The sequence below is a fragment of the Notothenia rossii genome (assembly GCF_949606895.1).
Source record: "Notothenia rossii genome assembly, chromosome: 8".
Lineage (NCBI taxonomy): Eukaryota > Metazoa > Chordata > Actinopteri > Perciformes > Nototheniidae > Notothenia > Notothenia rossii.
In genome coordinates, this window is record NC_136906.1 from 75,422,364 (window position 1) to 75,440,373 (window position 18,010).

Sequence of the window (18,010 nt, forward strand, 5' to 3'; positions counted from 1 at the left end):
CCCTCCACCTCTCACCCTAACTCTCTCCCTCCACCTCTCACCTCTAACTCTCTCCTTCCACCTCTCTCCCTCCACCTCTAACTCTCTCCCTCCACCTCTCACCTCTAACTCTCTCCACCTCTCTCCCTCCACCTCTAACTCTCTAACTCTAACTCTCTCCCTCCACCTGCACCTCTAACTCTCTCCCTCCACCTCTAACTCCACCTCTAACTCTCTCCCTCCACCTCTAACTCCACCTCTCACCTCTAACTCTCTCCCTCCACCTCTAACTCTCTCTCTCTCCCTCTCACCTCTAACTCTCTCCCTCCACCTCTAACTCTAACTCTCTCCCTCCACCTCTAACTCTCTCCTTCCACCTCTAACTCTCTCCCTCCACCTCTCACCTCTAACTCTCTCCCTCCACCTCTCACCTCTAACTCTCTCCCTCCACCTCTCTCCCTCCACCTCTAACTCCACCTCTCACCTCTAACTCTCTCCCTCCACCTCTAACTCTCTCCTTCCACCTCTCACCTCTAACTCTCTCCCTCCACCTCTAACTCTCTCCCTCCACCTCTAACTCCACCTCTAACTCCACCTCTCACCTCTAACTCTCTCCTTCCACCTCTCACCTCTAACTCTCTCCCTCCTCCTGCACCTCTAACTCTCTCCCTCCACCTCTAACTCTAACTCTCTCCCTCCACCTCTAACCTCTAACTGTCTCCCTCCACCTCTCACCTCTAACTCTCTCCCTCCACCTCTAACCTCTAACTGTCTCCCTCCACCTGCACCTCTAACTCTCTCCCTCCACCTCTAACTCTAACTCTCTCCCTCCACCTCTAACCTCTAACTGTCTCCCTCCACCTCTAACCTCTAACTCTCTCCCTCCACCTCTAACCTCTAACTGTCTCCCTCCACCTGCACCTCTAACTCTCTCCCTCCACCTCTAACTCTCTCCCTCCACCTCTCACCTCTAACTCTCTCCCTCCACCTCTCACCTCTAACTCTCTCCCTCCACCTCTAACTCTCTCCCTCCACCTCTCACCTCTAACTCTCTCCCTCCACCTCTCTCCCTCCACCTCCAACTCTCTCCCTCCACCTCTAACTCCACCTCTCACCTCTAACTCTCTCCTTCCACCTCTCACCTCTAACTCTCTCCCTCCACCTCTCACCTCTAACTCTCTCCCTCCACCTCTAACTCTCTCCCTCCTCCTGCACCTCTAACTCTCTCCCTCCACCTCTAACTCTCTCCCTCCTCCTGCACCTCTAACTCTCTCCCTCCACCTCTAACTCCACCTCTCACCTCTAACTCTCTCCCTCCACCTCTAACTCCACCTCTAACTCTCTCCCTCCACCTCTAACTCTCTCCCTCCACCTCTAACTCCACCTCTCACCTCTAACTCTCTCCCTCCACCTCTAACTCCACCTCTAACTCTCTCCCTCCACCTCTAACTCTCTCCCTCCTCCTGCACCTCTAACTCTCTCCCTCCACCTCTAACTCTAACTCTCTCCCTCCACCTCTAACCTCTAACTCTCTCCCTCCACCTGCACCTCTAACTCTCTCCCTCCACCTCTAACTCTAACTCTCTCCCTCCACCTCTAACTCTCTCCCTCCACCTCTCACCTCTAACTCTCTCCCTCCACCTCTCTCCCTCCACCTCCAACTCTCTCCCTCCACCTCTAACTCCACCTCTCACCTCTAACTCTCTCCTTCCACCTCTCACCTCTAACTCTCTCCCTCCACCTCTCACCTCTAACTCTCTCCCTCCACCTCTCACCTCTAACTCTCTCCCTCCACCTCTAACTCTCTCCCTCCTCCTGCACCTCTAACTCTCTCCCTCCACCTCTAACTCTCTCCCTCCTCCTGCACCTCTAACTCTCTCCCTCCACCTCTAACTCTCTCCCTCCTCCTGCACCTCTAACTCTCTCCCTCCACCTCTAACTCTCTCCCTCCACCTGCTCCTCTAACTCTCTCCCTCCACCTCCACACATTTCATTTCATTTAGCTGACGCTTTTATCCAAAGCGACGTACAATGACCAATTACAGGGACATTCTCCCTGGAGTAACTAAGGACTGAGTGCCTTACTCAAGGGCGCACTAGTGGTGGTGTTCCTGGCGGGATTTGGACTCACAACCTTCCGACCTTCAGCCCACCTCGCTATCCATTAGACCACCACTATCCTCCTCCTGCTCTTCCCTTCATCTCATTCTCCCCATCCATACATCCCAACATGGAGGTGGATGCTCTCCTGTAAAGAGCACGTGCTTTCTGTATCTGCTCCAATATCACACTAACCAATAGGACTTCTCAGCCTTATAAGCATTATTGGATTAACAAGAAACAGTTATCATATTGACATGATTTTCCTGGATGTAGCTAAAATAGCAGACGGATCTATTCAATAAATAGGCAGTAGTTGTTCTAACAATCCTCCCAACAGTATGCTGCAGTATCCAAAGGATCAAAATAGGAATCAAGAGCTTAATACAATGAAAATACTAGTAGTAGTGGCCAAGCTGTTCGTGGATTTCACTTTAAGACCTTTTTTTTTTAGGTCTTGTTGTCTTTGGCACACAATGTTTGTTTTTTACTGCCCGTACATAGCTTTCGTGGATGCGTTCTGCATGTATGTACACCTGCTGAAACTTGCATTTTTCTCGTCAACCAATCCCAACAGAGCCGGCCAGCTAACCAATCAGAGCAGACTGGGCTCTGGTTTCAGACAGAGGGTGAAAAGAGGTGCTGCAGCACAAGGCAGTATGAGAACAATAAAGAGCTTTAAAGCATGGAGACATGTCACAGAAGAGACACAAAACTAAAATGTGAACGTGGAAATGAGCATTATATTTCCTCCTTAAAGGTGGGGTAGGTAAGTTTGAGAAACCGGCTCGAGATACGCTTTTTGTTATATTCCATGGAATGCTCTTAACATCCCGATAGCAATGAATATCTGAAGTGCTTTGACCAAAAATACATTAAAAAATGTCATCTGTGGAAGCCGTGGCGCTGTAAAAAGCACGACCAATCATCTGAGCCGGCCCGGCTAAAGTAACTGGATGGCCTACCTGCCTGTCAGCCTTCCATCTGTGCACAAACTTATCTCGTGCCCTCATTGGTCATGTGCGCGTCCGTGTGTGTTGGGGGAGGGGCTCTGTAAGGAAGTGGCAGATTTTTTCCGGCTGTGTATTTTCAAATTCTAGCGATCTCGAGCTGGTTTCTCCAAAATGGCCTACCCCACCTTTAAGTAATATGTTGTTAATTACCTGATCAATCAGACAAACGTTCCATGTTGAAACAAGGAGAGTGGCTTTCACCAGAGTCTCACCTAGCGTTAACATTAGCTTTGTTTCCTCCTTTATCCTCACTGTACTCCATCATAATGCCTAACGTCATGCAGGGTCCCAGGGAACAGAGAGTATTAGTCTGGACTGTAGTACTCGTTGTGCTCTAAATATATTTTTTACGCATTGCTTGTCCAGGAATTGATGTATGATCAGAAAGACTCCTGGGCAAAAATAAGGCTCCTTTTAGTTTACAACATCCTTGTGTATAGCCTCGCTGCCTCTGCGCTCGAAAGGTTTCTATTTTAAGAAGTTCACCTGAGTTATCCCGGTAATGGAAGAGCACTTAAGACAGCAGCGGGGGAATCTCCTGAGGGATATGAAATATTATTTGTGAGTGCATGCCAGGACACACGACTCATGAAACAGGGCTAGTATTTAAAGTGAAATTATGAACTGGCTACTGGTAAGTTATTCTTTAAAACTAATAATTCAGATTAGTAATTGAAATATAGGCCTACTGAACCTTTTTGCAGTATCAGTGTGATCATAAAATGCTGTTTTAAAATTGATGATGTGAATATGTATGCCTCCACAGTTTGGTGATATCAAACTTCATTGCAGTTGAGTTTTCTGTATATTGCAATTCTTTCATCGAGGCAGCCATTTTTTTTTTTCTTCAACATCACTATAAAGGATTTGTGGTTGCGACCTCTGTCTGATTAGGTGAGTTAAAATAGATTAACTTTGGGATTTTAGCCTTTGCAGACCATTTACATGCACTCAATTCTGTATAACACACATAAATTAAATATCCATAAAGCTTAAAGTCGAGGGCTGTAAACATTTTCAATCTTTTCTCACAAAACAAAACAAATAACCCTGATAACTGTGTAAACGGTTAATTGCCCACATTGACTCCAAGTCCGTAATTGATTCCAAATCTAATTTGCTCGTTTGTTTGCGTTTGCACATTGCTGCGTGTGCCTACCTGTTCTTTGAGTTAACGCTTGGGGGGGGGGGTTATTTCTCCCTCTCCGCTGAAAACACACTGATTAATGAGCGGGCGCCGCAGTCCTGCAGGGCCATAATTCATATTAACTCATAATTCATATTTGGCTGAGAGGGTTTTTGTGGGGGCTTTGTGAATGCATATTAGTCTGCTGCTTGTTCTCTGCTGATGTTTACTGTTCATGGTTGATTGTGTGTAAATGTGTGTGTGGACGCAGTCAGACTGAACCCACCAGCTGCTGCTCGAAACACCCAACTAAAACTTCCAGCACGATCCAGGGCTTATCATCCAGAGTTTTTCCTCATTGAGAGTGAACAACCCCCGGCCTGACAGCTCCATGTATTGGCCTCAGCAGCGGAGGGAAGGATTATGAAGGGATTCGAATGAGAAGAAGTCCACTCAGAGAGTCCTGCTGGGGCTCGAACCCAGCCAAACAACAGAGCTTAAGCTCTTCAATGAGAGGCCTTTGTATCACAACTTTATGATTACAGCTACGTGTCATAGATACCACATTTATACTTAAACACAATCTTGTAAACAAACAAGACAGTGGCCTCTACTGGTTATTGTGTTTCTTACATTGGATGCTTATGCAGGCTAAGTAAGCTCATCTACAGTCTACAAATGTATTCATATACTATTACAATACACATTATTGTAGTCCTCTGTACATTATTTCATTTGACTTTCTAAATCAATCCACTACTTGTATAAAACATCTACTGTCTTTTACATATTTATTTGCAGTTTTGTTATTCCACTGCGTTATTCATTCTACTTTCTGTTTTAATTCCATCCTTCTCTATTTGTATGTAGTTGACTTATTCTTTTATTTGACTGGCATCATTTCGACCCATGCACCGTTACCATTATCATCACACTATTTAATGTATATTTCTTCTTGCACAATTTTATACATTTTTATGTTTTGAGTGTATTCTGTTGCACTGTTGACTCTAGATTGTTATCACCAACACTACCCTGTACCAAAGGACATTGCATATGACCATAAAGCCTTTGAATCTCTAAATTCATTCCCTAATTAAAAGAAGTATAACAGGTGTTTTCCTCATTTGAAACGGGGGCTTCATGTGATTTCTTTTGCTCACTTTTTGCATTTTTCGCAGCAGTTTTTTCGAGACAGTCATGATTTCATGCGCTGCAGTTCTGTAGGCCGTAATTCAATGGTTACTTTAGTCAGCATAAGGCATAAATGTGCAGCATGTTATTTATTGTACTGAATTAATAACTGGAAAAGCATGTCCCCTTTGCCTCCTGTGTGATTAGTTATACGATGTTATTCCTGCAAACGTAATCAACATCTTTGATTCTTAGTCTGCCAATCAGGGTAATGGAAAAAGCCTATACTCAATAATTAAGAATAACTTTTCATTATCAATCAAGGCAAAGTTGCCAGGGAAGGAAACCCTTGGCATTTTTATTTATTTTTGGAAACGTTATCAATTAATTTAATTCAATCCAATCCAATCAAATCCACTTTATTTCTATAGCACATTTTAAAAACAGAGGGTTTGACAAAGTGCTTCACAATGAACATAACATTATAATAAAATACAATATTACAAAAATAGATCAAAGGCACACACAAGAATAAATACAAGGCACATAAAGGCATACACACACTGTCGGTAGTGACAGCTCAGACTGACTCGTTAGCGAGGAAAAAGAGGTGGGTCTTGAGTGGGCGACAATTTGACATGGGGGGGCAGGTCGTTCCAGAGCCTGGGGGCTACCGCTCGGTCTTTTCCCTTGTTTTTGGGACTACCAGCCGCAGCTGATCAGCCGACCTCAAAGCCCTTGAGGGGGTGTACACCTGTAGGAGGTCGGAGATGTACTGAGGGGCCAGCCCATTGAGCGATTGAAAAACAAATTCAATCTGTTTGGTTCTAATGTGTGGGCACAAATCAACGGCCTTTTTTGGCATATATACATTTCAGTCAGACAACTCACGTGTTTCTTTAACATGTTAATTAGAAGCAGCATATAGTTGAGTTTGGTGTCTAGGCTCGGGCCTCATCACTCCACAGATATACATAGCACGACGAGTGATGATTCTGTTTGCGACTGTTGTAATGTGTTATTTATTATTTGCATGTCCAGCACTTTGGCTCGACCAAAAATCGTTTTTTAAATGTGCTATATAAATAAAACCTGATTTGATTTGATTTGATGATTAAATAACTAACCCCCAGAGCCTACAGGTGGAAGCTGGGGCAGGCAAGCAGCAGCGACGTGGAAGTAGCTGCAGCAATAGCAGCAGCAAGCAATGCATGGAGAGAGATCTGGCAGGTTCAACAGAGCGGCGTATTAAGGAGACTCTGTTTGGTTGGTTGTAGAGTGGCAAGGGGCGTTATGTATGAATGCAGCATAAGTGCTCGAGTTAACTGCCTGAACTATATATATATATATATATACAGACAGACATTTGAAGTAACCAAAGTTAGGAGAAAGTAGATTATTCCACTTTTTCCATGTGTGAGTCCAACTTATACCTCAAGAATATACCCATAGAGACATATATGCACTTCTACTTCTTTGAGTTCTGTGTTGTTTATCCTTGCTCTTGTATCCATCATAGGCCACGACGTAGCTGTTTTCCATACATCAACACACTGCTTTTAACACCACTGGTCCTCAGACAGTCCGTTTTGCTCAGCGAGATCAAAGAGGACACAACAAGTCCTGCATTAAAAATGGAGAGATGGGGAAATGTGCTACGAGACAGCGGATCTCTAAACCACAGTCAGGAGTCTGTCATTTATTTACTAGTCCATCTGAAGTCTTTGAATGAATCACATGGACATAAAGATAACATCACAGGGACACATAATTAAAACAAGTGTCCTATCAATCTCTCTTCTTTCTGTTTGGAGCTTTCTTTAAGTGCTTTTTGAGCTCTAATTCCTCACTCATTTCAGATTCGATTTGAATCGGGCGGGACATCTCTAAGAGGTTGACCAATCACAACAGAGCCGGCAAGATAACCAATCAGAGCAGACTGGGCTCTGGTTTCAGACAGAGGGTGAACAGAGGTGCTGCAGAACAGGCAGTATGAGAACATTAAAGCAGGGAGACATGTCCCAGTAGAGACACAAAATACAAATGTGAACCTGAAACTGAGATAGTAGGGCCCCTTTAAGAACATATGAAACTGATAGAATAATGTATGTACAATATATAGGGTGAGTCACCTCCATTAGGATTATTACACTTAGTTTTTTAATACCACCTTAAAGCTAAAAACCTCATTATGGTCTCTCAATGTGGGAACTTCTTCAAAGTACATGTTCTGCCAAATTCTGCAGTAACTTTTGAAGCAAAACAAACTGAAGTGTGCTGTTAGCCCAACTCTGTCATCTTTTTACTTCAACTGCTGATTGTTACGAGTTGAAGTGAACTTCTTCCTTTGGTAGTTTGGCTGAACTCTAATGCTTCTTGGAACCAGAGCATGAATCACCAGGATTACGACATCTATCAGAATCTTATGACATGTTGGGTTACATTTACATTACATTGTCATAATGACAATGCATTTTATCTGCTGCCCACAAGCTATATCTGGCACTTGAATGTTGCCTAAGAGAGCACTTTCCCCTCTTCCTTATTCCTCTAATAGCCTGCTCACACTCACCGGACTACTTAGACTTCTATTGCTCACTCATTCATCGAGCAGCTTCCACTTCTGTGGCGTTTCAGGCTCTGGCTCGTAGATTACATCATGTTTTGCTTCATCATCACTCAAGAGCGTCTTGCTGGAGATTGACTTCAAAGTGTAATTAGTACCAAAGGCAACAGCGTCGAGCCTGGCTTGATAAACCATGTCTTGTCATTCTCAAAGAAGTAATAATGTTGTTTTATTTCATGTTTCAAACTCTTTGTGTTTGACCCCCTTTGCTTGCTGTCTGTATGCTTGTCTGCACTCTCTCTCAGGGTTTCTAAAAGGGACTCTGATCATTTTTAACAGCCTTATAAAGCTGGCATATTTTCCAGTGAACACGTCTTGTTGCACCAGAGCCCGTTGGAGAGGTGACGTTGAAATGACCTGACATTTATGGGACGAGATGACAACAAGCCAGCTGGGGGAAGAAAGCCTGTACACAAAATACAACTAAGAGTTAGTCTCTTAAAGTTACATTCACTCACTCATGATTGGAGCTGAGTTTTCCCAAACTTTCTTCCTCTGAAATATTCATAAGGAAACCAGATGTGGAAACAATAAGTTGTTTATCATTTAAGAGCTTTTATTAAAGGACAATTTAACACTTTGAGTGTTTTGTACTTTAGTTCCAACAGGAAAAAGCCATTCGAAGACATAATGTTGGTAACATTTAACTTTTTTAAATGAGTATTTGAAGACATATTTTGGTAACAAGGCATACTACATACTAATCATCAAATCAGAAGAAAAGGGGAAAAAACGGATTAATCATCTGTACACCATACATGTTTTTTACTTTAACTCTGGGTCGTTCCTTGACTTCCTGTTTGTTTGCAGAATGAATGAATAATTTCTGCAGAATACGACTCATTTCTAAACTGAAGCAATTATCAAAGCGTCACGCAGCAGCCACTGGAACTCAGTCTGGAACACAGTCAATCAGCCTTTTAACTCTCTGCTCCGTCTACTGTGGACTAAAGGAGGAAATGCTTGGTCAGTCAAGCAGTGTGCATCTGTCGGGGGTGAATACATGTGTCTGTCAAGAGTGCGTTCAATCTGTGAGTTTATGTGAGAGCATGAGGCTTAAAGGCAGAGCTAACAGTAAAAGTAAGTACAATCTTACAGACTGTACGGCTTTATTAAGGTTACTGAGGTGTGTGTGTGTGTGTGTGTGTGTGTGTGTGTGTGTGTGTGTGTGTGTGTGTGTGTGTGTGTGTGTGTGTGTGTGTGTGTGTGTGTGTGTGTGTGTGTGTGGGGGTGTGTGTGTGTGTGTGTGTGTGTGTGTGTGTGTGTGTGTGTGTGTGTGTGTGTGTGTGTGTGTGTGTGTGTGTGTGTGTGTGTGTGTGTGTGTGTGTGTGTGTGTGTGTGTGTGTGTGTGTGTGTGTGTGTGTGTGTGTTATGGCTGCTCGATTATGGCAAAAATCATAATCTCGATTATTTGGGTCAATAATTGTAATTGCGATTACAGTTTTTCTCAATCGCTAAACCCACTATTTAGAATCAAAATTCCTTTCATCAAACCAACAGCACAGCCATCGAAACAGAAAACCATTTCTCTACAACAGTATACCATTTATCATTGATATCACACAAAATGCAGATGCTAAGCAGTGTTTTGCAAAACAGATCACACAATTCTCGAACTGAAGTTACAATTCTCTACACAAAGATCAAAAATCTTTTGTGTAACTCATGTCTAACAAAACAAAAATAATCTTCTCACAGTGGATAACACTTCCTCATAAACTTAGACCATAGCTACACTAATTGACACTTGATGTGCAAAATATGAACACTTGTTATCAGTCAATCACCCCATTGAAAAAGGTAACTCCATGGAATGTACTGTATACCTTACAGTAATGATGTTACATTGAAAACATTTACATGATAGAATTTGCATGACTGTACTTAAAATATTTTTTTAAATGGTGCCGGTAAAGCTATAATAGTGTTGATATGACTTGCATAGGTCTTTGAGATGTTCATATGGGGAGGATTAGCTATAGCTGATACAACATTTTTACAGTCAGTAATTGTGGTCTTTTCCTTTTTGCACATTGAGAAATGTTTTTTTTTGTATTGGGGTGAATTGAGTACTTCACTTCCATGTAAATGAATTGCTCACAGCTGACATCAATGAATTTCCTATAGTAATTGTAATTAGTGAGAATCCTATAAAAGACCTCCCTCACTTCAGTAAGATGTTTGTGTAAACAAAATGGCTGATCGAGTAGGTAGAGGAGCTCTGAGAGGAAGAAGGAACCCTGTTGTTCAGCGAGGAAGAGGGAGGGCTGATGTTCAGAGAGGAAGAGGGAGAGCTGATGTTCAGAGAGGAAGAGGGAGAGCTGATGTTCAGAGAGGAAGAGGGAACCCTGATGTTCAGAGAGGAAGAGGGAACCCTCATGTTCAGAGAGGAAGAGGGAGGGCTGTACTATGCGTGGTGGAAGAGTTGAAAGGGGACCAATGCGAACAGTAGTTTCGGACAACACCCGTGCAACTATTGTGGACCACGTCATAAACCATGGCATGTCCCTCAGTGAGGCTGGCCAAAGGGTTCAGCCCAATATACCGAGATCAACAGTGGCATCCATTATTAGGATCTTCAGGCACGAAAATAGGTAAGCTACTGTAACCCTTTTTTACAGCACTTCATGCATTTCTATTTTGATGTAGGTTTCGATCACTGTTTTTATATAACAGTACATAACATTCTCAAATATTTATTGATAGAACTGAAAGAGCACCCCGCTCTGGTGGCAGACGAAAGGCCTTTACTCCAGAACAAGAGTCTGCCATTGTTGATATGGTTGTGGCCAACAATGAAATCCGCTTAAGGGAGATTCAGGCCAGAATAATTGCAGACCAGGATGTCTTCAGTAACATTCAGTCTATAAGTGTTGCAACCATTGACCGGGTGTTAAAGAGGCAACACCTCAGAATGAAACAGATCTATAAGGTTCCTTTTGAACGCAACTCTGACCGTGTGAAGGATTTAAGGCACCGGTATGTACAGGTAAGGACCTCAATCACACTGATGGCTTGCCTATATTTTTAGTATGTCTGACTGCTTACAGTAATGTAAAACGGTCCTCTGTTTGTTTCATTTTCTTTAGCGAATGATGGAGCTGGAAGGCAATGCATTACCACATGTTTTTGTATATGTGGATGAAGCAGGCTTCAACCTCTCCAAAGTGAGGAGACGTGGGAGGAACCTTATTGGGCAAAGAGCGACAGTCTTTGTTCCAGGCCAAAGGGGAGGAAACATAACATTGTGTGCGGCTATCTCGACACAAGGCGTCCTTGCTCACATCCCTGTAATGGGAGCATATAACACGCAACGTGTCCTTGCCTTCCTGGATGTCCTGTATGACGGACTTGTGCCACCAGAAGAGAGGGATCAAGTGAGGTCGGTTCACGTGGTCATATGGGACAATGTGGCATTCCACCACTCTCGTGACGTGAGGGCATGGTTTGAGGCTCATCCACACATGGCCATGGAGTTCCTCCCTCCATACTCCCCATTTCTAAACCCCATTGAGGAGTTCTTCTCTGCCTGGAGATGGAAGGTTTATGACCATCATCCTCATGACAGAATGCCCCTTTTGGACGCAATGAATGCTGGCTGTCGGGACATCTCTGCGGAATCCTGTCAAGGGTGGTGTCGACACGCAAGGAGATATTTCCCACGCTGCCTTGCAAGGGAAGACATACGCTGTGACGTAGATGAGGCTATGTGGCCAGACAGACGCCAAAGAGCAGATCAGTAAAGTTATATAGATCTCATTCTCTGCTTTACTGCTGATTTACATCATTTACCCATGTTATTTTTTTCCAGTGTATTGCTATTCGTCTTTTGTTTCTGTTACGGTGCTCTTCTGAAAATGAGACAATAAAAACAATGGCATAGTTACAGTAACATACTGTTTTTCCTATATGTAAGTTTGTTTCTCCCAACTTGTCAGTTTTCCGTTCAGTTTCCAATATCGATAGCTTGAGGTTTGTGTATTGATGATTGTAGTCAGTATTTAGTGTGCCACTTAGTAATGACTGTTCAAATAGTCTTCTCATGAGCTGACAAATGTTTGTTTTTGGAGAAGGTATCTGGTTTTGGAAGGGGTATTTTTAGTTTTGAGTGCCTTAGAGCACTTTGCAAGAAATGTATATTGTTATGGTAGAATGGGTTATTATGGTGACCGGAGTTTCAGTTATGAAAACACATTTGTCTCATTAGAGGACAATTTGTTCTGTTTCGATCGACTTATTCTTTTTTGTGACCAGTATTTTCAGTTTTGGTCATGTAAGTGCATTTTGCAAAAGATATTCAGAGTTATGGCAAGTGTGTTTCTGTTTAGATGGCTATGCTCTTGTTTTGAAGAAATGAATTTAGATTCTAAAAAGTGGGTTTAGCGATTGAGAAAAACTGTATTAAATGGGATTATTCATTGACTTTCAAAACATCCATTTATATGAGAAAAGAAATGTGAACAGTATGTTTTTATAATAATAAAAGAATTATCGTTTTATTTCGATTACGTTGTTTTCGTAATCGTTGCAAGCCATAATCGTAATCGCGATTAATTGAGCAGCCCTTGTGTGTGTGTGTGTGTGTGTGTGTGTGTGTGTGTGTGTGTGTGTGTGTGTGTGTGTGTGTGTGTGTGTGTGTGTGTGTGTGTGTGTGTGTGTGTGTTTGCATGTGTGTGGTTGTCTTGCCAGTGTTTTAAAATTGGCACACAATATTGTGAGTGACCTGAGGCACGCTCTTAACTCTTACTTTGAACTGTTGCCATCCGGGCGGAGATATCGTGCCCCTTATTTAAAAAAGAACAGATCTAGGCTGTCTTTCGTCCCACAAGCCATCAAACTCCTGAATAAATGATGGCTAGGACGCACTGTTTACCCAGCTGGTCTGGCACTGTCCCCCCTATTTCAGAAACGAGGCCCTATAGGCCCCTTGTCATGTCTGCCGATATCTGGTTTTCTTATGTCTGTTTGTTTTTTATCTGTGTCTATGTTGTTGTTAGTTACGTATTGTCTTATCTTTTTAAATGCCTCTGTGATGTGCTGCAACCAATTTTCCCCTCGGGGACTAATAAACAAATACTACATACTACATTTTGGCAGTTTCTCCATGGATCAAGGTTTTAGGTCTTAGTCTCTCTTTTGCTGCAGGCCAGATAAGTTAACGATGCCTTTAAGAACAACAAAACGTCCGCAGAAGTATGAGTCCCAGGTCCACGATGTCTCTTTGGATGCTGCTCTCAGCTGACCCTCAGGGCTTTAAACCGAGATAACGCTGTCCGTCTATCTCCTTCTACCTCAGTGCCTGCTCGATAACTTCATTTACTACTGCACTTGCTGTGTGTGTTGATGTATTTGGTTCTACAGCACCACTCTTTTTAAAGAGGACATATTTGGCTCATTTTAGGTTCATTTTTGTTTTGTATGTCTCTACTGGGACATGTCTCCATGCTTTAGTGTTCAAAAAGCTCTACTTTTCTCATACTGCCTGTTCTGCAGCACCTCTTTTCACCCTCTGTCTGAAACCACAGCCAAGTCTGCAAGTGGGAGTGTTGCATAGTGATGTCACTGTGTTACAGAAGTAAACAAAGGAGTCCAATGGAGGTGTTTCCGGTAGGGAGGAGGGGGGTGTGGGAGAGAAACTCCCTCTGAAGGGGAATGTCGTAGCAGCTTTGAAATCAGCTGTGGTCTAGAGAGAATTATGAGTTAGGTAACAAACGTACAGCAACACAATATTCATATTAAAGGTATCAAAGGTATTTTATACTTGCAAGTATGACGTCTCACCAGAGAGCACGTACTGTTCTGAGTGAAACACGCTCTCCTTTATAGGGGGACATCAAAGCTTAGTTACATTACAAACAACATTTGGTTAGTCCAGCTGAGACCCCCTGGCACTGTATGCAAACTCACAGCCTACACAGAGCAAGAGGGATACGGATAACACCTTATCCTAACTTCCTTCCCCTCATCCTATCTTCTAATGGATGTCATAAAACCCCCTAGTCTAAACACATCTGTTTTACACACACATTGAAAAGGTCCCTTCCCACGCTATGTCCTAATCAGAGGAACAGTTTGCAGTCAGCAAAGTTAATACATTTGATCTCACAATATCCATAACAGAACACAGGGATTTCTGCCTTTGCAGACCATTGACATGAACAACAACCTATAAAACACAAAGGGAAAACCCCCAAATGCATACCCTTTTAAGAAATAGTACCATTTTTTTTGAAGAAATTCCGGCCTAAAACCAGTGAAAGCGAAGAGAGGCTTTTATGCTATACAACATAAGAAGAAGAAGAAGAAGAAGAAGAAGAAGAAGAAGAAGAAGAAGAAGAAGGAGAAGAAGCCATTGTTGGTGTCCTGCTCCGATCATGATAATTATCGTGTTCTAAGAATGTGCTTTTAGTGTCATGTGAGTGTCCTTTGAAAGTCATGTGCCACAACGTTCTCCGTTTAATGACCAGGTTTGGTGACATCGGCTGGAATGTGATTACAGATTACTCAGCTCCATTTTAAAGGTGTTTTTCAAACCGTGCCATACATTAAAGGGGACCTATCATGCAAAATGCACTTTTGATGTCTTTTATACATAAATATGTGTCCCCGGTGTGTCAGGGAACTCGCCAAGTGTCAGAAAATAAAACCGTCTCTCTGTCGCTGTATCAGAAACAATTCCCGACTATAATGGGTGATCTGTTTGGACATTTCATAGACATGTTTTTTATAATTCTTTTATATATCTGAGACCTATGCTATTGCCTAAAAATGATAGGTGACCTTTAAGTCGTGTCACTGCCATTTGTGTCTATAAACACATTCTCTGCATCATCGGCCGCAGGAGGCCCCTTCTGAAACTCTGAGTTCTCTCCTTTAAATACACAAAGGCCTTTAGCAGTGATAGAAAACAGTGACGTTTGATTTCTGTTCAATTTGATCAAAGCAGGAAAGAAAGAATATTTCTAGTTTAATTTAAATCCTCACTCATTTAGAAATGGATCATGCACACATTGGTTTGTTTGGGCAATTAAAAATACTTGTCACTTCACTTTTTGGAGATACAGCCTCATTTTGTTCTGGCAATGGTTACTAAATCTTAACATCTAAAAGGATCCTAAACTTGAGCTCGAAGGCGACCTCTTGATTTTGCCACCAAAAATATAAAGGTGATGTTAAGGATGTGGAAAAGATAGGACCCAAATGCAGAATGAGGAGGGAAGCAGGATTCAAAATGGAACAAAAGGCGAGCTTTAATCACAAAAATCTGAAAAAACAAGAATCCAAGAAAAGGTACAAGGCACGAGGAAGCATCCAAAACAAAAAGGAACTGTGGCCAACATGAAGGGAGACATGAACGACAAAAAATGAACCAACACTGAACACAGGAAGAGACTAAATACAGGGAGGGGTAATCACAAGACGAGAAACAGCCGGGCAGGGGAGGAGAAACACAAGGGCAACAGGTGAACACAATCAGACAACTAGACACACCAGGGAAGCTAACGACAGGGAGGACAGAACAGCAAAATAACCCCAAAACTAGACACACAAAAACTCAAACCGTGACAGGTGATCTTACTTTTTATACAAAGTAACTCATCCATGGTCAGAACTATGATATTCAGATTTCGGAATACATTAAGAATATTTAACTGTATGTTGAAATAATTTGACAAGGCCTACTTGTTTGTTACAACAGCTTTACAAATGAAACCTCTCATGTGATAACAGTTCACCATCTAGGTCATATCCTTACTGGTAAATCATCTCAAATAAGCAAACTTCTTGGGGTCAAAATAACCAACAAAGTGGACTTTCTGATAATGATTTTATGTTTTATTTTTTAAACCCACACTTGCTGTGAGGTGTTTATTTAAAGACGAACCAAGACGAGATCCGGGAAGATAAAACATCATGAAGTCCCGTATACGTGCTGCCGGTTCGCTTGCACCTCTAACTTTAGTGATTTGATATTAAAGTAAGAAACGGAGCGGGAGAAGTTTGACAGTTTGGGGTCGCTGTGCGGTGACACAACTATTTAAACATCTGTGCCGCACACTCACTCCTGCAGCCTTTTTACATCACCTTGTGCGCTCTGAGGAGCTTGACGTGCTAATTTATTACTGATTACTTCCACTCAAAGGGCCGTGTGACTTTGGGGCGTTTATTTTTAAATCTAGCTCGGAGTTGTGTACCGTCAATGTGAACCAGAAGATATTCATCATTCTCATTTTACATTTGGAAATGGCTCAACTGCATGAAGCTTATGTAGGATAACAGCCCGTCTACACTACAGGCATCGAAAAATGCTTTCACCGCTTCGCCCATTCACTTGAATTGGGTGTCGTAGAAGACTTTTAATCTTCGCCGAACTGCATTGTGGGGAGCATGGCATGGCTTTGCAAGCATCACGAGCATCTATCGGCATCAGCCAATCAAATCCCGTTTATGCAAATCCCGTTTATGCAAATCCCGTTTATGCAAATCCCGCCAGTGCAAGCGCTAGCCAATCAAACCGCGTGCAAGCTGGGAGAGCCAGACCGCAGTTCATTTCCTCATATTCCAAACGAGAAATTACGGTAGCAAATCACCCGGTTCTTTACGACCAGTAACTATTTACCGGGATACAAACCGAAGGAACCAGGCATGGAGGGAGGTGGCAAAGACAGTGGGTGAAACTGGTAGGTTTTCGCCTGTTTGGAGAGTTTATATCCAGTTTACTTTGTTTTAACATTGCTATTGCTTTGTATGTCGGGGGCGGGAGATTAATGTGATTGGTTGTTGGTCGCGTTGCTCGCAAAAATCTGCCAAGCTTCAGACACGCCCAGCTTCAAGATTTTTTGATGCCTGTAGTGTAGACGGGCCGTTAGTGTGGTTGTTTGTCGTTCCATTACTTTCTAAACTTTCCAAAACTTTCAATTATTTATTCACAAGTTGCATTTGCATTATTTCTGTTTTGATAAGTGCTGCAACCGGCTAAAAAAATCTTTGGCAGTTATCTTGATTAATAAATATTTTTCGGTCTATTACATTTGGATTATAAAAAACGCCTGTCAAAAATGTCTTGATTCCCAAATGGGACGTTAGCTAAACTAAAAAGGAATGAAATTAGCACATTAATGAGTTATGGAGCTCAAAGTAATGTTTGGAATATATACTTAAGAACATCTTTTTTCTTTAGTTTTGAAAAACAGACTTCTGAAAAAAGACAGAATTCAGATTTTATTTATAGAAAAAAATCCGATTTATTTTCTGAAAATATCAGAATCCTGAGATTTGATTCTGTTGTATTTCTTAAAAAGAAAAGTTTCTCTCAATGTCTCATACAATGAATACATTACTGCACACTTCACAAACCAAAAATAAATGAATGATAATTTTTTCTTACCTTTAGTCACATTTGTTCTACATTACATTTCCTTACTAATTGCTAAGCTTTTTTGTATCATGTTTCTGCACCGTGGCTTCCCAGGTTCCCTGCTGGGATCATTCAAGTTTCTTCCTCATTTACCTCATGCCTATTTCCCTTTCTTCTTTTTATCCCGTGTGCTCTGTCCGTGATCCTGGCTCATTCCCTCAGAGACTACCAGCGGTTACTCTACATGACTTTGTTGAATAATATGCATATTTAATAGGTTGAGCTTTCCAGCTAAACTGACCCATTAGGATGAGTTTCAGTTACAGCTCATTTCAGCCCGCTGTTGTGTGTGTGTGTGTGTGTGTGTGTGTGTGTGTGTGTGTGTGTGTGTGTGTGTGTGTGTGTGTGTGTGTGTGTGTGTGTGTGTGTGTGTGTGTGTGTGTGTGTGTGTGTGTGTGTGTGTGTGTGTGTGTGTGTGTGTGTGCCTATAATCAATCTTTCCTACTCTCAGTGTCATTTGTCTTATGCTTTTCATGCTACTTTACCGTAGAGGCCCTTTGTAAATTTCCCTGCACCGCTGACAATACAATCCACACACACACACACACACACACACACACACACACACACACACACACACACACTCACACACACACGCACACTAGTCCAAATGT

The 18,010-nt window shown here is 42.3% G+C and overlaps 2 protein-coding genes across 2 annotated transcripts in view; both read left to right on the forward strand.

Annotated features, from left to right (window-relative positions):
- The window catches only part of LOC307016392 (exostosin-1), a 431,895-nt gene that overhangs the window by 57,131 nt on the left and 356,754 nt on the right, over positions 1-18,010 (forward strand). The window lies entirely within an intron of this gene.
- Positions 9,436-12,341, forward strand: LOC307017277 (uncharacterized protein). Its single transcript, XM_079646823.1, has 3 exons — positions 9,436-10,572; positions 10,685-10,967; positions 11,068-12,341. Exons 1-3 carry the CDS (start codon positions 10,388-10,390, stop codon positions 11,719-11,721), a joined length of 1,122 nt encoding a protein of 373 aa, XP_079502949.1. The 5' UTR covers positions 9,436-10,387; the 3' UTR covers positions 11,722-12,341.

Excerpts from the sequence above, each read along its gene's own strand:
- LOC307017277 (XM_079646823.1), top strand. The coding sequence starts at position 10,388 with ATGCGTGGTGGAAGAGTTGAAAGGGGACCAATGCGAACAGTAGTTTCG. Across the intron at positions 10,573-10,684 it reads ATCTTCAGGCACGAAAATAG|AACTGAAAGAGCACCCCGCT; the intron begins GTAAGCTACTGT and ends ATTTATTGATAG. Across the intron at positions 10,968-11,067 it reads TAAGGCACCGGTATGTACAG|CGAATGATGGAGCTGGAAGG; the intron begins GTAAGGACCTCA and ends CATTTTCTTTAG.